The sequence below is a fragment of the Teleopsis dalmanni genome, chromosome 1 (genome assembly GCF_002237135.1).
Source record: "Teleopsis dalmanni isolate 2A chromosome 1, ASM223713v2, whole genome shotgun sequence".
Taxonomy (NCBI): domain Eukaryota; kingdom Metazoa; phylum Arthropoda; class Insecta; order Diptera; family Diopsidae; genus Teleopsis; species Teleopsis dalmanni.
The window spans coordinates 158,222,101-158,235,136 of record NC_051846.1 but is presented as its reverse complement, the minus strand read 5'-3'; the positions used below and the strand labels follow the sequence as shown (position 1 = coordinate 158,235,136).

The 13,036-nt window shown below is 23.2% G+C and overlaps 1 protein-coding gene across 1 annotated transcript in view; it reads right to left on the bottom strand.

The window, feature by feature from the left end:
• Positions 1-12,548: 12,548 nt before the first annotated feature.
• Positions 12,549-13,036, bottom strand: part of LOC119666544 (regulating synaptic membrane exocytosis protein 2-like) — a 49,463-nt gene continuing 48,975 nt past the window's right edge. The window contains exon 11 of the mRNA XM_038075826.1: positions 12,549-12,782. Within this exon, the coding sequence (XP_037931754.1) occupies positions 12,591-12,782 (192 nt within the window). The 3' untranslated portion in view covers positions 12,549-12,590. The remainder of the gene's footprint in view (positions 12,783-13,036) is intronic.

Below are 13,036 nucleotides of genomic sequence, written 5' to 3'. Positions count from 1 at the left end.
AATACATAAAAAAATTATTTATATTTTTTTAATTTCATTAGGAAATTTTTGAAGAAACAGTAATTATTTTATTATATGATAGGATAGGTTTTTTTTTTGCTATAGAAGCAATATAAAATAATTATGTAGGGGCGACGTAGACTTGTTCGATCTTATCTGTCAGCTAATTCTGTTAAGTTTTGTTTTCTTAGTATATTTTAAATAGTTGATTAAAAAATTTGTATTGCACAATTAAAAATTAAAAAAAGTTATTATTTACAATTAAAAGCATTATAATTATAAATTATTATTAAAATGTTGTTTATAGAAAAAGGTCCATTTAATATATTTATAATTTTGTCAATTTTATAATTGTTGATTATAATTTTATCAACAATATCTACAAATATGTTCGTCATTAGTTACAACAACAAGAAATTTATTCTGTAGTTACATACACAATAAAAACTGTGATCGAAAACGAAGGATGGAAAAAAGGCATGGTGCCAAAATGCAACACCATAAATGTTTTCACAGACGGTTCAAAGATGGAAGTGGGAGTAGGAGCTGGCATATATTGTGCGGAATTGAGCATAAGAATGCCGTTTAAACTTCCCAACTACTGCAGTGTATTCCAAGCAGAAGTGTTTGCTGTTAAAAAAGCGGCGGAGCTTGTGTGTAGGGATGAAACCAGAAACTACTGCATAAATTTCTATGTGGATAGCCAAGCAGCCATTAAGGCGATCAAATCTTACTGGTCATCATCCAAAAATGTTCTAGAATGCAAGGAAGCTATAACAAGACTAGCCTGCAACCGCAGACTTTGTATGTACTGGATTCCTGGTCATAAAGGCATAGAGGGAAATGAGACAGTTGATGCTATTGCTAAAAATGGCGCAAAACTTTCAGAGGAACAAACGAGCGAAGTACTTAGACCTCTGAAACAAATACATAAACTTCTGGACGAGCACATGATAAGGAGAGCAAAGGAAAGGTGGCGGAACTTAACCACCTGTAGAACAGCTAGAATTATGTGTAGGCACATATATGAAGAAAAATACACCAAGAATGTTATATCGTTAAACCGAAGGAACTGTAGAACATTAATTGGTGTGTTGACAGGTCACTGTTTGGTTGCATCACATGCCCGAAAACTAAACCTTATTCACAACGATGCTTGCAGAAAATGCAATGAGCCGGATGCAAAGGAAACTCTAGAGCATCTGATGTGTAATTGCCCGGCTCTCTCGAGAACTCGACAAAAATACTTGGGAGCTTTCAGTTTTGCAGGACTGGAGTACATACCTGAGGTTTCTGTTGGAATCTTAATAAATTTTGCTAATGAAACGCGCATCTTAAGTGATGCTTACAATCGCTAAAACAAGACTCTGATCTGGTATCGCAATGGACCCTAGTGGTCTACGCGTGGCCTTTATGGCCTGCCAGCATAATCTAATCTAATCTACATACACAATCCTCTTGATTGATATTAGTAACCACTGTAGCTGTGCATAAAAAATTACTTGATTGTTTTTTATACTACAAATTGTTTTAAAAATATATCAAAAATGTTATTTCAAATAATATAGTCTGTACTTTACTTTTAATAATAAAGTATTCAAAATGTAACGGGTAGGTTTGAGATAAGAAATTATATATGACATGTAACAAGATTCATGGCTATAATTAGAGCTTTAAGTATTACCAACTGAGTATTTCGAGCTATCTGAAAATGAAACTTGAATTTAACTTTGTTAAACTGTGGATACGATTGCGGTTTGTGGTTTTAATCTGCGTATTGCATCTTTCTTTTCATGCTCTTATGTAATTATTTTTAGGTTCTAATGGGCCTCAACAGAATTAACAAAAAATTGTTCGAATACCGTATTGAGCATTTACTGTTATAAATGCTTTCATAAAACAAAACGAAAATAATATAATAGAAGAAGAGCCGAACAGGTATCCGAGTAGTCAGAACATCTTCGAATATCTCGTATGGTTTTGAATGTTTAAGCTTTACTATCTAAATATTCCAATTTGAGTATACACAACGTGCAGTTTTTACACTATTAAAAGGTGCTAAAAGAGCTATTATAAAAAAATTTTGCAAGGTGTAAAAAAGATTATGACTTTTATGTCATAATGTTAGACAGAGAATAACCCTAACAAATAGGAATATAAGGAATATCTCTATATTGGGGGCAGTCATATATTTTTTGTAAAAGATATTGTATATATTTTATACCTCAAAGTTATTTTTTCTCTAGTATATTCTAGAATTTGTACGCTTTAAGATCTGAAGTTGAGGTCTTATAGCACCTCAAATAAAAGAGAATTGGTTTCATACATGATAAATTACCATTAAATTAGTCTATTTTATATGTATTAATTTGATTTTAGTGATTTGGTTCTCGATACATAAATAATTTATTTAATCCAATAATTATATCTATTCAAAAAAAAAAATTAAATTCATTGTGTTTTGTTCTTTTAATAATATTTGAACATTCTATATCTGTTGATTCCATCTTTGTGGGGATATATAAGTATTTCATAATAAATACTTATACTTAAATACTTAACTCTATTTAAGTTTTTTACTAAGTGGAGCCCCTATCTGCTACATGTCGCATGGATTGTTGAAATACTATTTTTTTAAATACTTACCTATTCTTAACGCACTGTTGTACTCGTATATATACAATTTTGATGTAATAAGGACCCACTTTTGTTGGAGATTCTTAGCTTAGTGGAAATTAGAACCAAATATTTCTTCAAGAATGATTGAAAGGCGTAACAACTTCTATATTACACTCTTCGTAAATATGCACAATATGGGTAAAGTAGTACCAGTACTGTTAATACAGCCAAAATGCTAAATTAATTAAATGTAATAAAATAAAATAAAACGCAATTAATTTAAATTAAATTAAATTGATTAAAATAAATTAAATTAATATGAAGTAAATAAAATTAATTTAAATTAAATTATATAGTGTAAAATGAAATAACCTAAAATAATAGAAATAAAAAAATTTGTGAAGTAAAATATGCTAAAATAAAGTTAGAATACATAATTTATTTCAAATTAAATGATAATTAAATTAATTTAAAAACCATTAAATAAAAGTCATAGATTTTTCTGTAAAAAAAAACGATATAAAATGAGTATATAACATGGTTTTTTATGTGCTTTTTTATTTAAACAAAACGTTTGGAAATGTCTTGAAGGGAAAACTTGGGGACATCCCTATGCAGTCGAAGTCTCTTCTACTCCATTAATAGTACTGAGTTATATTTTATTCGAAATGATCCTACATCCATAAAGTTTAAAGAATCTAGACCAAAGAAAGCAAATGAAAAATTTGATCGGGTGATATTGTCAATACGAGTATGCTCTAAGAACATCAACGATCAAAATTCAACGACCAAATGCAAAAATAGACGATATTAACAGATTTTCTAAAAAATAGAAATAAAATTACTTTTCTAGTTTATTTATTATATATTATTTATTATAATTATTATTACATGATGTATATTTTTGTATTTTTGGTAATAATACAATACATTTAATTAAATTAAATTTAGTTTTTATGTATATATATATGATATTTGGAATATATTTTTATTATATATATGTATATATATTTTATTTTAAATATTTAAATAAATTTCTTTTTTTTTTTTGTAAAATTATAGTTCTTTGATATGGTGTTATTTTTACAGTTTTTTAATAAAATTTAATTTTATTATTTTGCACTTAACTTTAAACTAAATTGAATAATTGATTAATAAATTTTGTTGCTGTACAAAATTCACTAAATAAAATTTAACTACAAACTTTTCCATATTGAATTCTATAATTATATTTATTTATAAATATTATATATAATGTATAAATATTATCAACATCAACATATAGAAACTCTTATATAGATAATAGATTCAAAAAAATTAGTTCAACGTACAGAGTATCTAAATTTATAAAGAATTCTTTATAAAATTAGTTAAAAAAAAACAGTTTTAAAAAGGATAGTCTTTAAAAATAATATGAATTTATTTTTATAAACCTTTTAAGAGTATAAAATAATTTAGCACAACCATTTTCATATCTTCCCACAAATTTTAAATTTGAAATATGCATTTATCATATATACTTAAGTTCATAGTTTCAAACTTTCCTTAGATTAACAAATATTTTATTTATTTGTAGGAAAAAAGGTAGAAATTGTTAAGTTAGTAAAAATATTTTTTTTATTATATTATTTTATATAAGAACCTTTAAAAAATTTATATGTATTTTTTTATATAAATAGTTATTTTTATTTATATAAATATCTACTAATAAAAAATATATAAATGAAAAGATTTGCCTTATAATTTTCTTAATGTGATCTTCTTTGGTGTTTATTTGAAATGACGGATTTTTTTCTTTTTTTTTTTTACTTATTGATCTCTCAAAATAAAGTATAGGTATTTATGAAGGAAAGAGTTTAAATATTTTAAAATATTTTTGAAACTATGCAATGTTTTTCATTTTTATGCAATAAAATGATTTCATTATTGATCATTAGGAATCAGTAGGAAAAATATATATTTGGGACGCAAAAGAAAAACTATTAAAATAAAATAATATTGGTTTACCTGTCAACAATATCTTAGAAATAAGGAATTAAAAAGATTTTACGAAATTTGGATTGGTAATACTTATCACCAATTAAAATAGTTATAGCAGCGATCGGGTCTACGGCTCAAAGTTATTCGCTGTTTAAGACAATCATATGTCACTCACTACTCGCCACTTTTAATAGAGATTCAAAAAGTAGAACAGTTTTTAGGGTCTTTGAGTAAAAGTTACAAGTACCACTAACCTCTATCAACTTAAAAAGCATTTCCACTTTTAGGGTGTTTAGAAGGGTTAAAATAACTTAAATAAAAACATCAACTGAAATCATGTTAATACGCGTAAGAACGTATAAATGAAGCTCTCAATGTTTAAACTAATATAGTTAGGAAATTCAAGTTAAAAGAATTTCAATAGTTTAATAATAATAACGGCAATCTTATACAAAACCAAGCAAAGTCCGTTCATAGTAAGATGAACCAATCTTTTTGAAGAAAAATAATGCATAAAAGTAAAGAAATAACCCCATGTTTCTATTTTTTTTTAATGATTACCTTATCATTCTTTACTTGCAGTAAATATGTATATATCTTTTATAAGGGGTTCTTTGACTAAGAACCTTAAAAGTACCTTACTCAAAAATATTTTGGGCCTTTCTTCTAATGAATGAGATCTCAGTGGTCAACTTACAAGCTATGTTTCCATACTTGTGAAATTTAATTCACGGACCATTTTTAGCTATCTCTCGGACCACATGTAGTCCATCTGCGGACTATCGATTGGGAACTACTGATAAAGAGTCTTCATGAGTCCAATCACCGCTTTCGCGTTTTGGTGCCACATACTCAATACCAGCTAATTGTCCGATTGTTTGTTTAGATAGCACATTTATATGTAACTTGTGTTTACAGGTTTACCTAGGGTTGTTGCTTTCATCGCCTAAAGAGCCGGGCATATTCAATGAAAATAAGACACTGAAAATACTTTCCTTTTTCTCTATCTGATATAAATGTAACAATATATTATGGCTACTAACCTAGGTGTAACTATAGTGGGTACTAAAAAACTAAACAAAAATTTACTACACAGACTGTGTTATATATGGACGAGTATTATATCCAATAACAGATTATTCTTATATTAAAGTATATAGAAATTAAATTTATAAATTTTATAAAAGTAATGTTTTATTAAAAAAAACATTTCCTATACTTTATTTTGGTTACAAATTAACTGAATGTATTTAATTAAATAAAATTCATATGTCGATAAAAACATATCTAATGTTAGTTATAGTATTTAACTCTTCATCTTTTTTGCTTTTTAATATATAAAATATATTTAATTATGAGTTAAATAATTTTTTTTTCTTTATTATTTATTTATTCATAATAAAACTTTCAATAATTTTTAATTATGTTTTAATATTTAATATTTTATTGTAATATATAATAATTAATAATTTATCATATCAGTTTTATTACTCCATTTATATAATATATATATCTTTTTTTTCTTATTTTTTTTTAATTACACTTAAAAACATTTAACTATTTAGTAATATATTTTATAGTATAATATAGCTATACAGTTTGTTTATATATGTATTGCAAATTTAATTTTAAAACAATTAATTTTTTTGTTCATTTTGTTTTTTTGGTTTTGTTAGCAAGTGCATTTAAGAATAAAAAAAATTTTAGTATAATTTTATTGTAAAGAGCTGTGCTTTACTTTATAAATGTGAAAATAATCTTAGATATAAGAGACGAGTATAACAGTTCAATAGCCTAGCTAAGTCAAAAATTTAGTTTAGTTTGTAAATTTTATAGTAAAAGTTTAGTTAAAGATACAACAGCCGTGGAAACGACAGTACAAGTGACTTCACATTTTGTTACTTATTCAAAAGTTACTTACATTATTACAAATATTTAGGTAATATTATATTTTATTTATATATATATATATATATATATATATATATTATATATATATATAATATATATATATATATATATATATATATATTGTTTTTCAACTGACTGAAACACTGAGTTTTTAATAGATTTATTTTTATTTGTAAATATTATATTGTAAGTAATTTTGTGGTAGTAATTTTATGATTTATGTATGTATATATAATTAAATATTTTGAAGATTGTCGTTTGATATATATTTACTTTTTTTCCAATTTCTTAAGCTTTAAATATTTAAAGCTTAAAAAAAATAATTTACTATTATATTGATTTTTTAAACATATATGTTTAATGCATTTTTTCTTATTTGATTTAGTATAGTTAACAAGATAAGCTCTCCGTTTAAGGAATTTTAATTATTTCACAAGAATTTTTTAAAATTTTTTCAGATTAAATAATAAATTTAGGTAATAAAAATTTTTGATAATTTTTGTAATAATATATATTACTTAGCAAAATACTTTTTAATCTTAAATTGATTTTTATAGAGATTAATACATGAAATATCCTCAAAACTTTTGTTTAGTATTTATTCGGTAAATGTTTTAATTATCAGAAAATTGATTTTATTATTTATGTAAAACGTATACATATTAATTTTCAACGAATTTATAAGATTTTTTTTTTAATTTTTTACCAATATGCCTTCAAAATGACTGATATTTAAAAATATATCTCTTTATTGTCAACCTGGTATATATCTATTCTGTAAAATAAAATATTTTATAAATAAATGAATATTATATATGAAAAAATAACAGAAAAATGATAAAACACATCCTTGTATAAGTAATCCCGTCTGAATAAAATTTATACCTGAACCTCATGGATCTATGAGGAAAAATCCATAAAACCTGTCATTTTTTATGTTACGCTGTTAGATGATTTAACGGATTTATAAGTAATATTCTTCCTTTCTATTCACATAAAGATATGATTATTGGAATGTAATAGGGTTACGTGATTAAAAGTTATTATTTTTAAAACTAGTGTCGTGACTTAGTCCAACAGCCGGTACCGCGGCAAGAAGAGTTCTATTGTACCAAGGGTTGCGTGTTAGTAGAATTTTAAAATATATATTATTTTTATCAATCAATCAATGAACAGAAATTTATGAATTATTAAATTATATATAATTTATTGTTTTAATGACAAAAATATTTTATTAATAATTTTGTTTTTGAAACTGGCTTATTGGTAAATTGTTAAATATTACATTTTCTTTGAAAAATTAGTTTTAAAACAGTTTTTATTAAACCAATATTTTAACCATATTCTATAGTCATTAACATAATATAATTCATTCAATATAAATTATGTATTTTATATAGCAATACTAAATCCTATTTAAGCATAACTATTTTAGAGAGCCCCATTTTGTATAATTTTATACAAAATAATGTATAGATATGCTTAAAGGGATAAAGTATTTAGCTTCGAAAAGACATTAACACATTACAAAGAACAATTATTAATAAATTGAAATAAAAAAATTATTTATTAATAACATCGTAAAAATAAAGATATAATAGTCTTTAAAAATTCTACTCGAACTACTTTTAATTATATGAGTAATTAAACTGCATCATTTACAGTTCTGATGATGAATGGACATGTGTGGAAAGGGAATGGTTATAATAAATTTAAATTTATGATATATTTTTCTGCAGTTCAGAAATTTAACTTTTCTCTCTTGTTATTACTTTTGGAAATATGTAAAAATATTACCGTATAATGCAATGTTTTTCAACATTTTTTGTGGTATGCTCAACTTAAGATCTCCTGAAATTAATTATTTAATGAAATACATCCTCCAGATTCCTGAGATTATTTGTGCTATTCATGAAGAACGTGTTCTATGTTAACCTAAAAAAATTGAAGACATCATTCGAATCTATTAAAATCTTTTGGACTTAGTTGGCTTGTTTCGTAATATTTAAATCTTTAAAGGATGAAAGGCTAACTTTTTACTTTTACATAAATTATTTTACTATTCTCACTTTGGTAAAACTTTTTGTTTTAGGATAATAAATACTGTATCCACATAGGATTTTTAATATTATTTAAGTTCTGTATAAGTACAGTTTGATAAAAATTTATTAACGAGAGTTTTAAGAGATATGCGTTTGCGAATATATATTTAAAAATATTGAATTTCATAAAAATCGTTCGTTTTATATACCAATTCTCATTACTTATGTAGATGTTATCCTTTTTGTTTTTATAAGTGAAATATTTTATCATAAAATATAAAGTAAAGTATAAAGTATAATTCTGATGAAAAACAAATCTGATAAAATCATAATAAAAATTATATATTATAAAAGATTGTACATATATATATATTATTTTAGTTATCATTATAAATTACTTTTTGGAATGTCATTTATTACACAAGGTTATAGTTATTATTCAATTATAGTTCAATTCAATTGAACCATTGTCGTCTTAATTGTAAGTATTATATACATTATCATTATCAACATTTATTATAAAATATTATCCACATAATTATTATATTTAATTATAATTATATTGATTGAATTCATTTTTGTTAGAATTGCAAAAATTATTCAGATTATTTTTATTAATATTTATAACAATATATTATTCACATAATATTCATTTTCATTCAAATTATTGTTAATTATAATTAGAATAGTTTTATTTCAATTAGATTTATTTTTATTTTATTTTAATTATAATTTTTTTATATATAAGTTATTATAAGTTTCAATTAATGCGAAACATTTATTAATATTTGATTTTTTTATATTATTTATATATAATAATGTAATTATATTACTTTACATATTATAGTACATTTAATTATTTATTATAGTTCTTATTATTCTTATTTATTACTGTTATATTATTGTTCTGGTTTTATGTAATTATATACTTTTTATGTCACTTTTTATATATTATACTCGTTAAAAATTTTAAATTCATTATGCTCACATGGTAATATTATTTAATAAGAATATTTAATATTATCCGCATTAATAAAATTAATTGAATTAATTTTAACCATAGTTTATAAAGTATAATTTTCATATTTAATTTTAGTAAAACTGCAATATTTATTATTATCATTAATAATGCCACAATTCTCAACAAAATTTAGACTCATAATAATAATTATAATAATTATCATAATTATTATCATAATAATATTACATATATAATATATGTAATACTATAAAATTATTTATTATAATTGTAGTGTTGAAATGAATAACAATTAGATATTGTTTAGTAATAAATATTATATTCTTTATTATTAAGGAGTCTACAATCCTAATTATATCTTCGTCATACTTTTATTATAATATTATTATATATAGTTTTTATATTTATTACCGGGCTTAGGTTGTTTATTTAATACATAAATTTATAAAAATGTTTTTTTAAATAAAATAATAAATTACACTTTTTAAAATGTGTTAAATATTTAGTTATATTTTTTATAAAATTATTTGTCGTTTTTAAGCCCGGTAAAAAATATAAAAACTAAATAAATATCCGTCGTAATAACAATTTATTAATTATTACATATATTATATATATTATTTAACAAATTATCATTAAAATAAAATTATGTTTTTATTTTTTATTAATATATTAACAAAATGAATTTTTTAATTATTAGTTCAATTCATTTAATTTTTTTTTATATGCATTTTATAATAATATTAAAGTGTAATGTAATGTAATGTAATATTATAATAGTTGTTATTAAAAAAATATGCTTTTTATAAATAGTTATTTTTATCGTAACGTAATTTGATACTACTGCAAGTATTATTCATATAACTATTCATAATTATTCATTTTTGTATTAAAAATATACCAGATTGTTATTAACATTATTTCATTTAACATATATTTATTTTATCAGCTTATATTAAGGCTTTATAAAATAGTTTTGTTTCTTTATTAAAAATACACCAGATTATAGATTTCAACGACATTTCATTTATTTTTTATGTTTTTTTTTTATTTAATATTTATTTATTATATTAGTTTATATTAGAGCCATTATAAAACGTTTTTGTTTTTAAATCAAAATTATATCAGTTTGTAGATTATAACGTTATTTTATTAATTATTTTTATGATAATATTTTTTTTTAACATTTATTTACTATATGAGTTTATGTTAGAGACATTATAAAATGTTTTTGTTTTTAAATCAAAATTATACCAGACTGTAAATTTTAACATTTTTTTATTAATTATTTTTAAAACATTATTTCTATTTAATATTTATTTAGTATATCAATTTATATTAGAGCCATTATGAAATGTTTTTTTTTAATCAAAATAATACCAGATTGTAGATTTCAACGTTATTTTAATTATAACGGCTTGCATATTTCAACGATATTTCAATAATTATTTTTATGACAATATTTTTATTTAACAGTGTGATTAACATAACAGAGCAATATTCTGTAATCATTTCCGAAAATAGTTCTGTTATAATATTGCTGTTGTAGAGATTCAGTTTGTTTTGTATAATATTTTTATGTACTCGTATATATCATTTTTAATGCATATTATAAAATTAGTGTTTAAATAGTTTAAAGTTTAGTTGAAATATTTTAAGTTTTGCTTCAATTAGATGAGCAATATTTAAAGCTATTTGGTTTTTTGCTTTTATTTGAAAATATATTTGAATAAATATCTTTCTTTGAAATTTGCTATAGTTTCGTTTATTGTATGTATTATGTTTCGTTGGAAAATAATATAAAATAAGTAAAATTTTTACCTTGTGTATTATAAATACAATATATGGTATGTATATAGTTTGTTTTCTGTATATATATATATATAATATGATAAACTTAGTGTAACAAATCTATTTTTTCTTCAAATATTTTCAACATTTTGCTTCTCATGGGGCTTAACGTTTTATTCCAAAATAGAAATCTTCACAACAATAACAACAATTGCAGAAAATATAATTTGCATAAATCATCTGCAAATAAAAGATTTCCGCTTAACTATGACTTAACTCATTTTTCAAGTAACAGACAGTTTGAATTTTCCTTAAAATATTTTTCATATTAAAATTTTAACAAAGTAACAAATAAGCTTGCAACACTTCCAGGTATTCGAGAATTTGTACGTCCGTGCGTATGAGTGACTCTGAATTCATCTGCTAGTCTTATATGGCAAGACTACAAAATACAAAATTTGTAACAATTCCCGTGTATGCAGAGGTGTGTATATTTGTGATATTATATGTCTTGTTACGAAGTGTTATAAGCTTTATAAGGTACATAGCATTCCTGAAATAATTCTTTGTAATTTACAAGCATATAAAATTTGTACAAATTTGTACATTAACAGCAAATCACCCGGTATTTAAAGCTAAGCGTTTCGGTGTTTTCCTTTTGAGATTTATGAGACAAATTTGTAGGATTTAATTAAGTAATAGCAAATTTGGTTTATTTAATTAAAATATGAGTTAAATAAGTAACTAGCACTTGTTAAGTGCGACACCCTGTATATAAGCGTTTTACTTGTGCGAGCAAAAGGCAAAATAATAGCTTAAAATTTTATACAATTTCGGTGCTTTACGTGCTTTGTGGTGTGTGTGCATATCTATGTGTGTGGTTGTATGTGTTGAAATTTACTAAATATTATCTTTAAATAAATTTTAAGCTCACAGTTTAGATTGCATTTATGTGATAAAATATATCTAAATATATATTTCCATCAACTTTTCTAATTTGCTTTTGTCTGCATTGCAGTTTTGGGTTGCAAATTTTTGTTTTTTATTTTATTAAATGTAAAAATAAATTTCAAATATTTTGTAAACGTTTTCAAATTTTCCTTAAAATTAAACAATTGAGCTTCTTTTCTTAAATTAAAATTATTTAAATTTGGTGTTGTTGTTGTTTTATAATTAATTCTTGTATGATTTGTTTCATTTATTATCATTTTATTTGGTGTAATTATTTTTAAAACTTTATTGAAACACTGTTGCTTGAGCGTGATCGGTCAAGGAGAATTATCCGAATCTGAACCTCCATATGAGTGCATTGGAAAGAGTGGATACCAGCCGCCAATGTGCTGTGCCATATTCAATTTATCCAAATTCACTTCAGTGCCTCCTAAGCCTTGATTATGCTCAAAGCCTACACAACGTTGCCAGAGCATGATAACAATATTCCGGCCGAATACATCTGAGCTCTTTAAATGCAAATTTTATACAGAAAAAGAACAATGAAATTATTTTCAGTTAAAATATTCTTTAGTAAACAATACAAAACCAAAAATAGCAAATATTCGAGCATAATAAGCTTTACTCCTACACACATGAATACAAATGAAATTATTAGGCTTACTTTGAATGCATGTCAATAGACAGATAATGGAAATTTATCTCAAACATTGGTCAAAACCGAATATATTTTTTGGTTTGCTTTCTTTGCAATATTTAGTTA